At 43.0% G+C, this 16,883-nt stretch overlaps 1 protein-coding gene across 1 annotated transcript in view; it reads right to left on the reverse strand.

Moving 5' to 3' along the window:
• DOC2A (double C2 domain alpha) overlaps positions 1-16,883 on the reverse strand; it is a 142,835-nt gene that overhangs the window by 110,487 nt on the left and 15,465 nt on the right. Inside the window, exons 3-5 of the mRNA XM_030208721.1 lie at positions 14,646-14,725; positions 11,267-11,341; positions 411-520 (exon numbers count right to left, since the gene is read on the reverse strand). Of these exons, the coding sequence (XP_030064581.1) occupies positions 411-520; positions 11,267-11,341; positions 14,646-14,725 (265 nt within the window). The remainder of the gene's footprint in view (positions 1-410; positions 521-11,266; positions 11,342-14,645; positions 14,726-16,883) is intronic.

The raw sequence follows: 16,883 nt of genomic DNA on the forward strand, positions 1-16,883 counted from the left end.
ACCAAAATGTAATTCAACCTAAGTTGAGGTACAACTGAAAAACCAGCGAGGTAAATCCAACATTCCCTTCTCACAAGAAATTATAGTCCATCCCCGGGGTTCTGCTTATTTCCCAGCAGTGCCTGTTCTCCCACTGACTACCTTATGCACAGCAGTAGGAAAACCATGGAAGCACACTTTCCAAAATGTTTCTGGATGATAATAAAAAAAATCAGCAGCACTCCAAACTTATTCCTGAAGACTTGGAGCCTTTAAACAACTCTAGATTTCACTTTTCAAAAGGCAAATAATTGCTGGGCCACCAACTGGCTTCAGGTCATCAGGACAAGACTCACCAGATCCTGGGTTCGCTCTACATGGCTTAGTGCTCTAATGAACTGGCATTATCTTACCCCCAACGCTCACTTCACCTTAAGATCTTGCGGGCCATATCCTCCTCAGTGATTCCGCAGTAGGTTAGGCTCTCGTTCCAGGCTGGGTTCAGGGTGTTTCTCACTGTCCGAGTCTTTAATTTGTTTGCCTGGACAAAGCAACCAGATGTTAAAAGGAGAAACAGAAAATGAAAGGAGTAAGTAATGCAAGACATTATAAATGGATGAAAGAGACAAAGGGGTAACCAAAATAAGGCGTTAAGCTGGGTAGGTAGAACCCTAGGGTAACAAAATGCAATCAATGAATAACAAAGGCAAAAAATATATATATATACAAAACAAGGTATTTTCAGTTGATGATAGAGGCCAAGTACTACCAAAACAAGGCATTAGCAATGGATGGTAAAAGCACCAAAACTAGACATTAACAATGGATGAGAGAACTGAATTGTGTCCAAGCAAAGCATTATCTAAACATATTGTGTTCAAGAATAATGTATAGTTTGAGTGATATGTACAAAGTGTGTGTATCTGTAGACTGTAATTTTCAAAGGTACATCTGAAAATAAATCAGAGGTGCAGAGATGGGCCTTTTGAAAATTGCCCAAAATATATGAACATATGTATACTATATGCGTATATGGATGAGCTATTCCAGGGGCAGGACTGGGGCAGAGACTGCAATTTTATGAATATCTTTGATTTCCAAAGTATGTACATGAGATTTCAAAGAAAAAATACACAAATAATAGGTGCAGACTTTTTTGTGCATTCTTTTCTCAAGTCACTTCTCTTGGAAAATTGATGTAGAAGCCAATATTCAATGGCAGAACCACAATTTAACTTGACACATCTAACTTAAAAGTGTAAAGTTATGTATCTTTTCAGTGGCACTATCTGTATAATTATGGTGTAGGTGTTGAAAATCCATGTATAACTTTAATTGTTTATGCTAGACATTTACCACTACACTGTAGATATGGTGTCCAGATTTAGGTGCGCTCCCGAGATGCGCATGCAACTTAATGGCTAACGAGCCATTAACAAGCAATAACTTGACGCTAACAACCAATTATCGATGTAAATTAGCACCAATTGGGATTTGCACACGCATCTGGCTACACACTATTCAATAACACCAGTTGCCCAAATCTCATAGTATACAGTCCAAAAGGGGGCATGGCCATAGGAAGGGCATGGGCGTGTCAGGGGCGTTCCGAGACGTTGCACCTAGTTTTACTGAATAATGAGTCAGCATGCCCAACTTGGGTGCATATACACCACGTTTCAGCAGGCATAAATCTGGCGCCCAATGTTAGGGTACGGGAATCAGCACTAAGTGCCCCCTGTTGAATTGTGCTTAGCACCGATCCTATCTGGAGTCCATTTTTGAGTGCCGTTTATAGAATCGGGCCCTTAGGGAGCAAGTCTGTAACATATGTGCTAACAGTCACCCGCAAACTATGCATGTAAGCATTTAGAATAATGGCATTTACATGTTTATGTGTAAACTTAAGCATGTAAATGCTAAAATTTTCCCAAGCACTATTCTGCAAAGGGGGTATTTACATGGGCGGAGCCTGAGTGGATCCTAAGCAGGGCTCCCTCTTATAAGTGAAAGAGTAGTGTCTAGTTTCTTTCTCTAAAATTTCAAGCTTTAATCTCTTTCCAGTGATTATTACTGCTCTAATTATCTATTGCTTATGTTTTACTGTACACCGCCATGAGTGAATTCCTTCAAAAAGGCGGTAAATAAATCCTAATAAATAAATAAAACTTATAGAATATTGTAAGTTACATGCAAAACTCTGACATTTAAGCCCAAGCATTTACCCCAGCTCAATGGCTGCTCTAAGTGCTTGCACCTAAATTTTAAGCGTGATTATAACCAGTTAAGGTGATATTTTATAAAGAGAAGTAGGCACCTACATTGCTGTATAAAACAGGTTCCTACCAGGCCCCGTCCAGGTGCCTAATTGTAGGCATCCTTTTAAAGTTAGATCAGCTATTTAGCCATTGGCACGTCAACAGATAAGTTATATGTTGAACAGCTGGATTTTGTCACTGAGGGGGCAATTCTCAATTGGGTGCCCCAAAGTTAGGTGCCGGGATGATGCATGCTTAATGCAAATTTTATAAAAGTAATTCCATGTGGAACTGTCTTTATAGAATGTTAGCTTAAGTCATTTTCATATCTAACTTTAGGCGTGAGCATTTACGTCTGCCAAAGGCTGGTGTAAATGCTCACACCTAATGACTGTCAGAAAGACTGTATGCTGTTCGCAAGTAGGATGCACTCTTCGTGAACAGTGCATACCCTTTTTAAAGCGTGCATGCTCTTTTGGAAGAGTGCACACTGTTCGCAAGTAGGATGCACTCTTCACGAACAGTGCATGCCCTTTTTAAAGAGTGTACGCTCTTTTGGAAGAGTGCACACTGTTCGCAAGTAGAATGCACTCTTCACGAACAGTGCATGCCCCTTTGGAAGAGTGCACACTGTTCGCAAGTAGGACAAACTCTTCGTGAACAGTGCATGCCCTTTTGAAAAAGTGCACACTATTCGTAAGTATGGTGCACTCTTCATGAACAGTGCATGCCCTTTTTAAAGAGTGCATGCTGTTTTGGAAGCGTGCACACTGTTCACAAGTAGGACGCACTCTTCGTGAACAGTGAATGCTCTTTTGAAAGAGAGCACACTCTTTTTGAAAAGTTCACACCGTTTGCAAGTAGGGCGCACTCTTCACAAATAGTGAATGCCCTTTTGAAAGAGTGCATTCTCTTTCGGAAGAGTACACACTGTTCACAAGTAGGACGCACACTCTTCGTGAACAGTAAATGCACTTTTGAAAGAGTGCATTCTCTTTTGGAAGAGTGCACACTGTTCACAAGTAGGACTCACTCTTTGTGAATGCACTTTTGAAAGAGTGCACGCTATCTCAAAGAGTGAAAACTGTTTCTGAAAGAACATGCACTCTTTCAGAGAGCACACACTTAATTACATTGCTTCCATGATGACAAAATGGATCCGGCCCCCCCTTCAATAAACTAGTATTTCTGGAAATGATATATAACATGAACATTTTCTGTCTGCACACCCCTAGTAAAAATTACCCTCTGACTTTACACATGCATACTTTGTTTAAAACCTGCTAATCATGGAGGGTAATAACATGGCTCTCCAGGCACATAGATGCATATGTTGCCCCTATTTTATAGGTGTAAATGGCTTGTAGAATTTTGTGCAGACATATGTGTATTTTATAAAATATGCACATATTTTGCAACTCCTCCCCAGCTCTGCCCAATCTTTGGTTAGGGATTTTTGTGCAATTTTATAAACATCTATTTCTGCACATTAAGAGGGGAATTTTCGAAATGACGTATAAGTCCAACTTTGGACATTTTGCTAAAAACATCCAAACTTTAAGTGGGAAATATAGCCATTTTCAAAACAGAAAAACAGCTAGCTTTTTTTTTTTTTTTTGCAAAAATGGCTATTTGATAAATGTTTTGGTGATCTGTGCATTTATCTTTTTGGTCCATTAAAAAAAAAAAAAAGTCCAAGTGAAAAACACACACAATCACGCCATTGGGATGGCAGAAAAACATCCAAGTGTTAGGAACGCCCATATCCCGTCCTTGACACGCCCCTGACACACCCCCTTGTGATTTAAATGCACCTCTGACGGACTTCATCGAAAAACATCTAAAATTGGTTTTGAAACTACCAATTTGAATGTTTTTATGAGAAAAACGTCCAAATGCAGATTTATGCCACTTTTTGGACTTTTTCTCTATTGAAAACGAGCCCCTAAGCCTCAGATTCTATAAATGTCGCACAAACTTGTGCACTATCCTGAGATGCATGCACAACTAAATTGGATATAGAGCCAATTAGCGCTAATAATTGGGTGCTAACAATCAATTACTGGCGTTAATTGGCAACCATTTGGATCTGTGTACACATCTTGCTAAGCACTATTCTATAAAGATCCACATGCAAATCTTATAGCGCACAGCTGAAAAGGGGGCATGGCCATGGGAGAGAGGAATGGGCATATCAGGGGCATTCACTAAAGATGGGTGTAGTGTTACTGGATACTGTGGATCTGCACCTAATTTACACATCAAAATTTACACCAGGTTCCAGCTGTTGTAAATCCTGGCGGCCAAAGTTTTCTGTGGAAATTGGCTCTAAGTGCTATTCAAAAAACGGTGTCCAACCCAGAGCGCCATTCATAGAATAATGCTCTGCGAAGATTTTTTTTGGCGTCATTTTTTGATCACCTTTTAATGGATATAGACCAAAATGCTGTTTTGCAAGCAAAAAAGGCTTTTAAAATTAGTCCCCTAAAGGCTATAAAAGTACCCCATAAGTATAACTACATGCTAAAACGAGTAGGGGTAATTAACGCATTAATAATGCTATTAATCCATTAACATTTTAACGTAGGCTGTGCATTTTATTGCAGCCCGATTTTTTTAACACTGACCCACTTCCCGCTTTTACCTCTACTGCAGGGCTCCTTTTCTCCTTCCTTGGCACTCCTTCTCTCTCCCTGCATGGCCAGGCTCTGCAAACACTTGAGCCACACGGTGCAGGAAGTTAGGGAAGTCTCGTGGCACTTGAAACCATGAGACTTCCCTAACTTCCTACACCGCGTGACTCAAGGGAGAGAGAATCTGGATGAAGGCTGAGGGGGCCATGAGAGAAACTGGGGGAGAGACTTGGGGAGAGGAGCATAAGATAAACTGGGTGAAGGCTGGGGGGGGGGGGGGGGCATGAAAGAAACCAGGGGAGAGGCTGGGGATGGGGGCATGAAAATCTGGATGAAGTCTGGATGTATGCCATGATTAAGCGCAATTAATTGTGTGATTAAAATTTGTAATCATTGTCCACCCCTAATAACAAGTAATCACATTTTTGAATACGGCCTGGATGTAGGCATGTTCAGAGGAGGAGGAGGAGTTGTGGCAGAGCATGAGTACAGTGACAAAGTACTCATTAGGTTATAAAATGCACACCTATGCATGTACTTCAGCCTTGTACATTTACTCTTGCTTCTGAGGTGGTGTTAATGTACGCAGCTTCCTTGGGTACTGCCTTGCAGTGTCCCACAAGGATCCCTCATCTCTCTGCTTTTGTATACTCTATGTATGAGCTCACTGGGTCAATTGTATTAAATTTGGGTGAACATTATTATCTTATGCTGATGACATTTTTTTTATTAGTTCCAGTTCATCAGTTTTTGCAGGTTACCTATAGTAATGTTATTAGCTGTATTGACAAAGTTGGTATATGGTCTTTGACTGTTCAACTTAATCTTAACACAGACAAAACCAAAGTCTGAATTTGAATAATATTCCAAGGTTTATTCCAAACCCTGAAGGAACCCAATTTAGTGTAGAAATAACATCAACGTCCTGGGAATGATTTTGGACTCTTCAGTGACGATGGAGCCTCATGTTAATATGTTGAGCCAAAATGTTTTTTCAAACTTAAAACAATTACGCTTAGAGCATTCATGGGTTTTTCCTGATCATTATAAAGTCATTGTCCAGTTGTCAATTTTGTCACTAATTGATGATTGCAATTCTCTTTATTTAGGTATTTCTGCTAAATTAGAACATAGGATTCAGTTTATTCAGAACACGCCTGCAAGGTTGATCTATTGTAAGTCCATGACCATGAGGGGCATAATCGAAAGGGGTACCCATGTTTTCCTGAGGACATCCTTGCAGGACGTCCTGGCGAAGGGGCAGGGAAACCCGTATTATCGAAACAAGATGGGCTTTCATCTTTCGTTTTGATAATACGGTCCCCCGACCGTAAATGCCCAAATCGCGAAATTTAGGTTGACCTTAGAGATGGTCGTCCTTAGAGATGGTCGTCCCGGATTTTCATCAATAATCAGGACGCCCATCTCAGAAGCGACCAAATCCAAGCCATTTGGTCATGAGAGGAGCCAGCATTCATAGTGCACTGTCCCCCTGACATGCCAGGACACCAACTGGGCACCCTAGGAGGCACTGCAGTGGACTTCAGAAATTGCTCCCAGGTGCATAGCTCCCTTACCTCGTGTGCTGAGCCCCCCAACCCCCCCCCCTAAACCCACTCCCCACAACTGTACACCATTACCATAGCCCTAAGAGGTGAAGGAGGGCACCTACATGTGGGTACAGTGGGTTTCTGGTGGGTTTTGAAGGGCTCACATTTACCACCACAAGTGTAACAGGTAGGGGGGATGGGCCTGGGTCCGCCTGCATGAAATGCACTGCACCCACTAAAACTGCTCCAGGGACTTGCATACTGCTGTCATGGAGCTGGGTATGACATTTGAGGCTGGCAAAAAATATTTAAAAAGGTTTTTTTTTTTTGGGTGGGAGGGGGTTCGTGACCACTGGGGGAGTAAGGGGAAGTCATCCTCGATTCCCTCCGGTGGTCATCTGATCAGTTCGGGCACCTTTTTGAGGCTTGGTCATAACAAAAAATGGACCAAGTAAAGTCGCCCAAGTGCTCGTCACAGACACCCTTCTTTTTTCCATTATCGGTCGAGGACGCCCATGTGTTAGGCACGCCCCAGTTCCACCTTTGCTATGCTTCCAACACGCCCCCGTGAACTTTGGTCGTCCCCTTGACGGAAAGCAGTTGAGGACGCCCAAAATTGGCTTTCGATTATGCTGATTTGGGCGACCCTGGGAGAAGGACGCTCATCTCCCGATTTATGTCGAAAGATGGGTGCCCTTCTCTTTCAAAAATAAGCCTGCATGTCTCTCCACTGTTTAGAGAACTGCACTGACTCCCAGTGCAGGCCCAAATACATTTTAAGGTGGTGTGTCTGACTTTCAAAAGCTTAAAAGGTCATTGCTCTTCAATTAATTTGTTGGGTTCATTCATAGAAAGTCGTAAGTGTAATTATCTGCTTTTGGGATTCCCCTCTGTTACAAATGTTAAATATAAATCGTTAGTAACAAATTCATTTATGTATTTATCAGCAAAACTCTGGAACAACTTGCTTAATGAGATCTGATCTTCTATATGTTATTTTTGTTTTTGAAAATTGGTGAAATCATATTTATTTCCTAAATTTTTGTAATAGTTTTTTCTCTTCATTTTAGCAATGATTATATTATCTTATGGTAAGAACCTTTTGACCTGTGGTATGAATATGATTATAATCCAGTGCATTTCATCTTGTTGACCATGAGATCTTGTTAACTAGGCTAAGTGGCATTGGCATAAGTGCTGCTGTTTGGAATTTGGTTTTCAGGGGTTAAAAAAATATTTCAAAGTTACAGGGTACAAAAAATGGGAATCTGGCTGTGGGGTGCCACAGAGTTCCCTGTTGTCACCTTTACTGTTTAATGTATTACATGAACCACTTGGTAAGGCATTAGAAAAACTTAATGTAAACTTTTTTATATATGCAGATGATATTTCCATCTTATTGCCCGTAACTAGTGATTGGTTAAATACATTGAGTGATATCAGTAGATGTGTTAAGCTCATTGAGAATTGGATTACCTTCTATTGTTTGAAGTTAAACTGTGATGACAAAGTTTTTATGGCTTGGGCAATTAAATCCTCTTCAATGCCCCCAACAATTTACTATTGGAAATAACTCTTTTCAACTTGAGTTTTGATCAAAGATTTTAGGTGTGGAATTAGATGGAATGTTAACTTTTGATGTACACATTAAATCTTTGATAAGTAAATCTTTTTATGTATTGCGGAAGCTTGAGTCAGTTTGTAACAGTTTTGAGCCTGGTAACTTTAGAATTGCAGTTCAATCACTCATCTTGTCAAGGCTTGATTATTGTTGCCAGTAGGGGTCAGTGCTTCAACATTGTGTTTTCAATCGCTACAGACAGTCAGGTTCCCTGGAGTCCTACAGAGCTTGCCTGCCCCTCACTATTGAAACAGTGATAGTGAAACAGCACCTCCCACTGGCAGGACTGTAGGTGGAGGACTCCTGCTCAGCTTTAAGTTAGTGGTCACTATTCAGCTACCAAGGTCAGTGTTTGTTTCTAAGTGCTAGCTGTAGCAGTAAAAACTTATCTGTCTATTCCGTGCTACTGTCTGGTTACTGGCCGACACAGAATATCCAGATAAAGTGGCCAACGCTGGAACTTAGCCGGGTAGTGGAAATCTTCAGTTTGATAGCTAACTTAGGGCAATCTTCTATCTGTCCTAAGTTATCCGGATAAGTTATCTGATAGCAGACTAAAGATTGCCACTATCTGGATAAGTTCCAGGACTGCCCTGGCTCCACCTATGCTTCACCCTGGCACCATCCTTTATATAGAGGCGGTCTGTAAGGATATTCAGAGGCGCTATCCAGATCCTGCCTAATATTTAAAATGATTTAGCCAGCCACTGATTGGTTTAATTGTTTGGTTGGCGTTAGGCACTAATATTTTGTGGCACTTAACCGGCTAAGTGCCACCGAATACCGTGGTTAACACCGAACAGAAAGCATTCTGGGGGCTGAGTCATCACATAAGTGGCCAGGGATAGTGCATAAATGGTACCACATAAATGTCTGTTCTATCTTTATGCAGTAACCCATGGCTGCTTAAATGATGTGTTAGCTGGCTTAAGAATAACCGGATATTCAAAACCAAGGCCACCGAGAGGGGGGGGGGGGGCAAAATTCCCCGGGCCCAGGCCTCCAAGGGGGGTCCAGCACCGGGGTCTCTCTCTTTCTCTCCTGTTCCTGACGGGACCCAAGTGATTGTGTCCCAACAGGAGTGGGAGAGAGAAACCTCCTGCGCCGCGGCCAGGCCCCCCTTGCAGGCTGGGGAGGACCTGGAGGATCACCTCCAGTGCTGCTCTTCTGCCCAGCTGAGCTACTGCTTTTCTTCTCGGGTGCACATGCTCAGTTTTGAAACCAAGCATACCCTGAGAGAAAAATTAGCCGCAGGAGCAGGCAATTGGCAGAAGAACAGCACTGGAGGAAGATGTCTTCTGCTGGCGGAGCCTTGGGATCCCTGCCAGCCAACAAGGTATTTCAATTGCGGCAGCAATCTGGTGTGTGTGTGTGTGGGGGGGGGGGGGGGGGGTAGCAGCGACGATTGTGGGGGGGGGAGCAGCCGTGATCTGGGGGGTGGTGGTGGTCCTGTCCTGGGCCCAGTGGTGGCTGCCCTGCCCTAGCCCGGTTCACACTCTTGGCGGCCCGCATAAGTCCTGGTTTTGAATATCCAGAAATAATGTCAATGGCTGAATATTGACCACATCATGTCTCTAAATATGCCAGTCAGCAGGGCTTATCTGAATAGCAGGTGCTGTCATCCAGATAAGTGCTTTAGCATGTTGAACTGAGAGACATCTATGTGTCTTTATAAAATAACCTCAAAATAGGTGTCTAAGGCCTCCTACCCTAGGCAATCTGTTATAAAATTACCTTGGACATGTTTGAGGACCCACTGTGAGCAGTGGGTTATGTAAAAGCTTAGGGGTCAGTATTCAAAAGGGTTTTACCTGACAAGAGAGGTTCCTGCCTGGTTAAAATCTGCTGGCCATCTGGAAGTATTCGGGGGCACTTAAGTGGGCAGGGCTGCCGAGATACAAAGCCAGGCCTGGAACAAACAATGTGAAGGGCCCCACCGCCACCACCACAGCCCCCCCCCCCCCCCCCCGTACCTTTTAAAACAGCAGTTCTTCACTGGCAGCTAGCACAAGCAGCCAGCAACCGATACACAGTGCTTGGACAATTGCACAGCTTTCCCTCTAGCATATTCCCGCCTATGCAGACACAGAAAGTTGCTGTGGGGCTGGCGGGAGCAGTGTATATCAGTCTGAGTACTCATGCTCGCTGCCAGCAAAAAAACTGCTGTTTAAAAGGTATGCTGAGGGCCTCAATTTTTACAAAAACAAATCATGAATCGGACAGCACTAGCACTGGGCCCTCCTTGGAGGCTGGCCCAGGGAATCTTGCACCCCATGCCCCCCTCAGCAGCCCTGTAAGTGGGTAGTGCTGCTGTGACTGCCTAGGCACTGTCCGGTTAGTGCCGGGATGGTCCTGGGTAGAGCCAGCAGATAACTAGTTAGCAGCTATATTCAGTCTGCCAACTGGTTAAGCGAGCAGGTAAAGTTAGGATAGCAAAAAAGGCTGTCCTAACTTCATCCGCCAAGTTAATTGATCCCTAGTCTGAATATCAGCCAGTGCCTTGTCAACTTCTGGGTGACTGCACATACCTGGATATTCAATGCTGGAGACCAGACATGGACCCGGCATTGAATATCCAATCTCAATTCAGCCTGCGGCTGTCATCTGGTTAAAAACTGCTGACCGCCATGGGGTGAATATCGGGCCCTCTGTGATTGTATATAAAGAGTGTGTCTATGCAGCTTTGTTGCTAGTGTGGTTCTATAGGCATTATATTATTTAGTTGTGTTTACATATTAAGTTCTCCTTTTGAGCCCCTCTCTCTTTTTATTTCGCTGGCTCTTTCCTGGTCTCTGTCTTTTTCTTTCTTTACATGCTGGCCACACACAGTTGGTCAGATGTCTGTTTGATGAAGATTTATTGCCTGTCTCTTAGGAGTAATGAAGTTTCCAATAACCTGCACCTCCTCCCTCCTCACAACTCCAGGGAACTCCAGCTCTTTCCATGACTCCTCCTCATTTCAGGGATTTGGTCCTGGCTACAAGCTATAATAACATCAGTGTCCTCATTACCCCCTGCCAGCTCAAGGGAATAGCCCTGGTCTGATTATCATGTGCTCAGAATGCCTGTCTGGGTCTATCTTCTGCTGTATTCTGCTAAGGTAGAAGTGTTTAGAAACAGCCAGAACCAACCTGGCACTGACAGAAGGACAGACAACGGAAAACTGGACAGAAGGGAGTTATAGGCACAGACAGAAGGACATACAGACAGCAAGCCTTCTGCTACCTTGCATGCACCCGGTAGAAGATGGAGCTTCACATAGGGGTCAGCCAGTCCATTAAAGTCCATGGGCTTCAGACCCTGGAGAGAAGGAGAAAAGCTCCTCAGCACCACTGGAACAATTTTAGGCCCCCAGTCATAGTACAATGGTACACGTCCTTTCTCTCCCACACTGTAGTTCAGTTACTAACTTTGCTTTACCTTCTTTCATCGTTCTAGTGCAGTTACAAACTCTATTGTTATACTTTTCTCCACCTCATTGTTATTACCTCTTTCCTGGAGCTGGTGCAGTTAAGGTCACATTATTAGACCTGCTAACACTGAGGTGGAGATGCCCGCTTTGGATGGTCATCTCCCATGAATAACCAGGAAACTCCCGTGGAACATGGAAGGCTGGGAGTCAACCACTGAGTTTCTTCTCTGCCTGCACACAACAACAAGCAATTTCAGGTCTCACCGCTGATATTTTCTGCTGTGAGATAAACAGGCAGAAAGTGTCCATGGTGCCATTTGACACTGTTCAGAGTTGTGGTGTTGGCAGTGAAGTGTTGCAGAGGAAGCAGGGTATGGGCAAAATGAGGCAGGGCATGAAGTAGGGTCAAAGTCTCCTGTTTAAAAATGGTTTCCCATTAGTATCTCTGCATCATTAACTTTTTTCTGATTATATATAGGTCCTGCTATTATACTTTTACTTACTGTTCTTGGAAGGTGGAGAGGGCTGGCTTCCAAGAGTGAGAGTTCCAGAGAAGGACTGGGAATCCTTGCAAAAAAAGGGATAGGTATGTCCCAACACAAAGAACCCCAGCCCAAGAACTATGTAAGGTAACCATGTGGGTTTGAAATTAGTCCTGCAACCCCACCCTTATAGTTAGGGCAAAGATCTGGGATCCCTGTGTAGCTTATTATGGAAGGCTATGTGGGAGGTCACGGGATTAACCCTTCTGGGATTGGTTTGGATGATTCCCTGAATACTGGAAGTGAGAGGCAAGCATCCAGTAAAGTAGAATATTCATTAGCATAAGATTTGAATAGGCAAGTTGGATTACAGACATTCCTTGCTAATAAGGTTGTAGAAGGGAGGAAACATCCCGGTTTAGGCCCTTGAGGGGGAGGGGGGGGGAATCCATAGGGACGTAGGTTGTTAGGCAGTCCCCAACTCACCCTGACCAGAAAGGGGGTCTCATTGTATGATCCTACGGCTGCTGAACAGTTGGAGGTGGTGTGTTTCTCTTTCTGAAGGGAAGGGAGGGGGAGAAATGTGGGCTTGCTTTGGCTTATTAACAAAAGGATCACAGATTTACTAATTTTATTAGATGCTCATTGTGAGATAGACCTGAACCTGAGAGGTGAGAGAGAGATCTTCATGGATACTCAGACCACACCTGCTGCTTCCTTCCTCTCCAAACTTCCTGTTTCAGAGAGGGTGGGAGCCAACGGGCCTTTAGCATACACAGACACTCAAGCCACCATGTCCACCACACTGAGTCTTCTTTAGATATGCTGGCAGTCATGTCAGTGCTCTCCTAACAGTGTTCAGGCTGACCCTGGTTACAGGCTCTGTCATTACCCTTTCCTTTTCTCTCTTTGTACATGTTGAATAACAGTACAAATGGCATGCAGTGGACAATTCTATAAGTGTGCCTATATTGAGCCACCTATATGTGGCACCTATTCTATAAAGGAAAGTAATTAAACTATGGAATTCATTGCCAGAGAATGTGGTAAAAGCAGTTAGCTTAGCAGGGTTTTAAAAAGGTTTGGCTAATTTCCTGAAAGAAAAGTCCATAAGCCATTATTAAGATGGACTTGGGAAAATCCACTGCATATTCTAGGATAAGCAATATAAAATCTGTTTTGCTGTTCTGGGATCTTGCCAGGTACTTGTGACTTGGATTGGCCACTGTTGGAAACAGGATACTGGACTTGATGGACCTTTGGTCTGTCCCAGTATGGCAACGCTTATGTTCTTACATTCTTATGTACCTTCCTTTGTAGCATACTAGCCTAACAGGTAAAACATGCATGTATAATTTAGGAGCAGGCACTTAAACACCAACCATAGAGCTGGTGCAAATGTTCATGCCTAAATTGCTAAAACACACGTGTAAATTATAGTATTCTATTATTTCCGTGTGTAACTCTGCACTCTGACCCCTGTGTATACCCACCTTCAAACTGCATATCACTGCATTTAGGTGCCTTTTTCTAGAATTTTGCCATTTATGTGCATGCATACACATATATAAGTACATAAGTACATAAGTAATGCCACACTGGGAAAATACCAAGGGTCCATCGAGCCCAGCATCCTGTCCACGACAGCGGCCAATCCAGGCCAATATATGCCAATATTCTAGTTATTTACTCACGTACTTGGTGCTCAGATGTTGGTGTCCACTTTGTAGAATTACCCCCTAGAAGCTCAGTGTTGTCTAGTGAACCCAGACCATCTGTTTCTTCTTTCTCTTTCAATCAGTCCACTAAAGAATACAACTCAGTTTTTTTTCTCTCTTTCTACAGACTATTTCTCTTTCCTCAACTTATTCCCCCCTCCCCCCCAGTTCTCTCTCTGGTTTCCATCTTTCTGCTGACAGGGTCTCAATGGTGGAATAACACTGGGTACTGTGGGGGTAGGACTGAGGTATGTTAGCAGACTTATGGTGCAGAAGGAGTCTTAGTATTAGAATAACAGGGCTGCTGCAGAGTAGGATTTGGATGTCTTGGCAAAGATGGTGTGCTCTCAGTTCTGAAATAGCAGGGGCTGATGCACTGGCACGATGGAGATGCATTAGAGTCTCTTCTCTTTTTTTATCTGTTGTGGTTTGTCCTATGTAGTGGTTTTGAGCTCTAAGGATGCAGAGTTAAAGAGGCTGAAATTCAGAGGGATGGAGACACTCTGAATGTGCAGGACTTGCAGGGAGGGTTGTGTAAACCATAACCTGATTTGCTGCTGACTGCTTCTCTATTAAATTATGTTTTTTTTCTTCATGAGCAGAATCTGCCTTCTCTGTCTTAGAAACACCATCCCTTCCTCCCCTTATTCCTTCCAGCTGTCTGCAGTTCAGAGAGAGAAAGAGAGAGAGAGAGAACGACAGATAGGCAGAGATAAAAGAAGAAAGAGAGAGAAATAGAGACATAAAGAGAAAGCGCTGTATATATCAGAAAACATTCCCAAGCTCTGATTGTTGCAAAGCCAGGAAAAGTGCACCCATCCTAGCTCTAACTGCAAGACTGCCTTCTATCTCCTTGAATAGCAGCAGGGCAGTGCAGAAGGCCTTTCTCAGAAGAGCTGAGTTTATATAACGCTGTGTGAGCCTATGTCTCACTATCCCATTCCTTGCCAGGATTATTTCCCTCAGGGAAGGGCTGCCTGGAGATGGTTTACCTTTGCTCTAAGGATATTGCATTGCAGGGTACAGTTCTGTTGATCGTAGTAAAGATCAAACTCCAGCATTCCCAGTGCTGCTGGAATAGAAAGACAGAGAAGTTAAGAGGAGGTAAAAAAAAAAAAGGCTAGAAGAGACGCCAGGAAAATGCAGAATAAACAGGTTAAAAATGTTTGCAGAAACTCCCCAAGAAATGCAGAATGCAGGGGCTGAAAATGCAAAGACACTAATAAAATAAATTATGAATTCTTGCCAGTCATTGCTTTTGCTCTCCAACTCTCCCTTCAGCAAGAAAGTCTCCAAGTGCCCATAAAAGGTGGGACTCACTGCTGATAAATCATTTGGAGTCTGTTAGAGGCAAACCAAAAGCTTCCAGAAAGAAAATATGACGTTTCTTTATTCTGATAGACTGGTGCTTCCAGGAAGAAAACAATAGATGAAATAGGATGGGAGAAACGGTTTAAGGTAGAGAAATCTAGCAACAATAAATAATAGTAACCAGATCATCTTAGAAGCATATCACAGCAATTACAGGTGTTGCTAGCCCTCCTATCTCACTGGAATACGCTGCAGGAAATAAAGACCCTCCATAGGCAGTTCTATTCCATTTCAGTGTATCTTGGTGCAAAGACTAAAGAACATCCCCAGGAGGTTCTATATAATCTCACTGCATTATGCTGCAGAGGCAAAGAATATCCCCAAGTGGTTCTATCCTACCATGCGTCTTCACACTGTCACGACTACAGAACATTCCTAGGTAGTTGTATCCCATCTCACTGCATCACGCTGCAGGGACTAAAGAACATTGCCAGGTAGTTCTATCCCACTCACCAAATTACAAGGGACTAATCCCCAAGTGGTTCTATCCCATCTCAGTGCATCACACTGCAGGGAATAAAGAACATCCCTAGGTAGTTTTATGTCATCTCAGTGTATTATGTTGCAGAGGCCAAAGAACATCCCTAGGTGGTTCTATCCCATCTCAGTGTATTATGCTGCAGGGACTAAAGAACATTCCTAGGTGGTTCCATCCCATCTCAGTGTATTATGCTGCAGGGACTAAAGAACATCCCCAGGTGGTTCTATCTCATCTCACTGCTGGAAATAAAAAGCCTCCACAGGCATTTTTATTCCATTTCATTTCCATGATGCAGAGAATACAGAAGGGTTCTATCTCTTAGTTCATTAGGCTGCAGGGGCTAAAGAAACACCCCAGTTATATGTATCCTATCTTAGTGTAGGGAATATAGAAGATCCCCAGTTGGTACTATCCCTTCTATTTTACTGTATCACACTACATGGAATAAAACATTCCCAGGGCTTTCTATCTCTTTTGCCTCAATGCATTATAAGCCCTTCTGCATTATATATTTACAGTCAGGGAGGAACAGATGGTGAAATGTGGCTGAGTTTAAATTCATGTACAGTATCTATTAAAAGAAATGAATGGATTTTTTTTCTGGATAGAATATTGAAGAGTGGATTCGCTCTACCAAGGGAAGTGAGTTTAACAGGGAAGAAGTCATAAGATGAAGACAGAGAGAAAGAAGCCTAGGGGAAAATCAGGACATGTGCCTTTTCTGAGAGGGTAGAAATTGTTAGGAATAGCTTTCCAGGGGTAGCGGTAATAACTAAAACTGTGGCAGAAATAAACATGCTTGGGACACATACAAAGGATAGAGATAGGAACAAATGTAGAAAACAGTAGTGTAAAATAAATGTGGGTTTGGGGTGGAGGGACAACTTACAAGTATATCCCCTAGTTTCCTGTGACAGTTCAGGGTATATTCTGCAGCAAGAATTAGACAATTGTATGGCAATGTTTCTAAATTTCTCTAGCAATTCTCTGGCGTGCTTGCATAATTTATAAGTATTTTGAATAGTCAATACTATTTATTTTGTGTTATAAAAGTTAGAGTCAATATTCAGCCTGCGGCGGTCAGTGTCCATATCTGAGTACTGACATTAAATATCTGGGTAAGTGCAGATAGGCGGCATTTAATCAGATAAGTGCCAATATTCAGCCCTTTGCATTTAACTTAACTGGTTAAGGACTGAATATTTGCAGTTATCTAGTTAAGTGCCGACTGTGCCCTGACTTCGCCCCCAGACTACGCACAAAATAACTGGTTTCAGCTTTATTGACTAAAGGGGATATTCATCAGCACTATCTGGGTAAGTGGTCCTAAATATTCCATCAGGACCTGCTCAGCGCCAGTTAACTGGACAAGAGACTC

This window comes from Microcaecilia unicolor, chromosome 7, assembly GCF_901765095.1.
Source record: "Microcaecilia unicolor chromosome 7, aMicUni1.1, whole genome shotgun sequence".
Classification (NCBI taxonomy): Eukaryota; Metazoa; Chordata; class Amphibia; order Gymnophiona; family Siphonopidae; genus Microcaecilia; species Microcaecilia unicolor.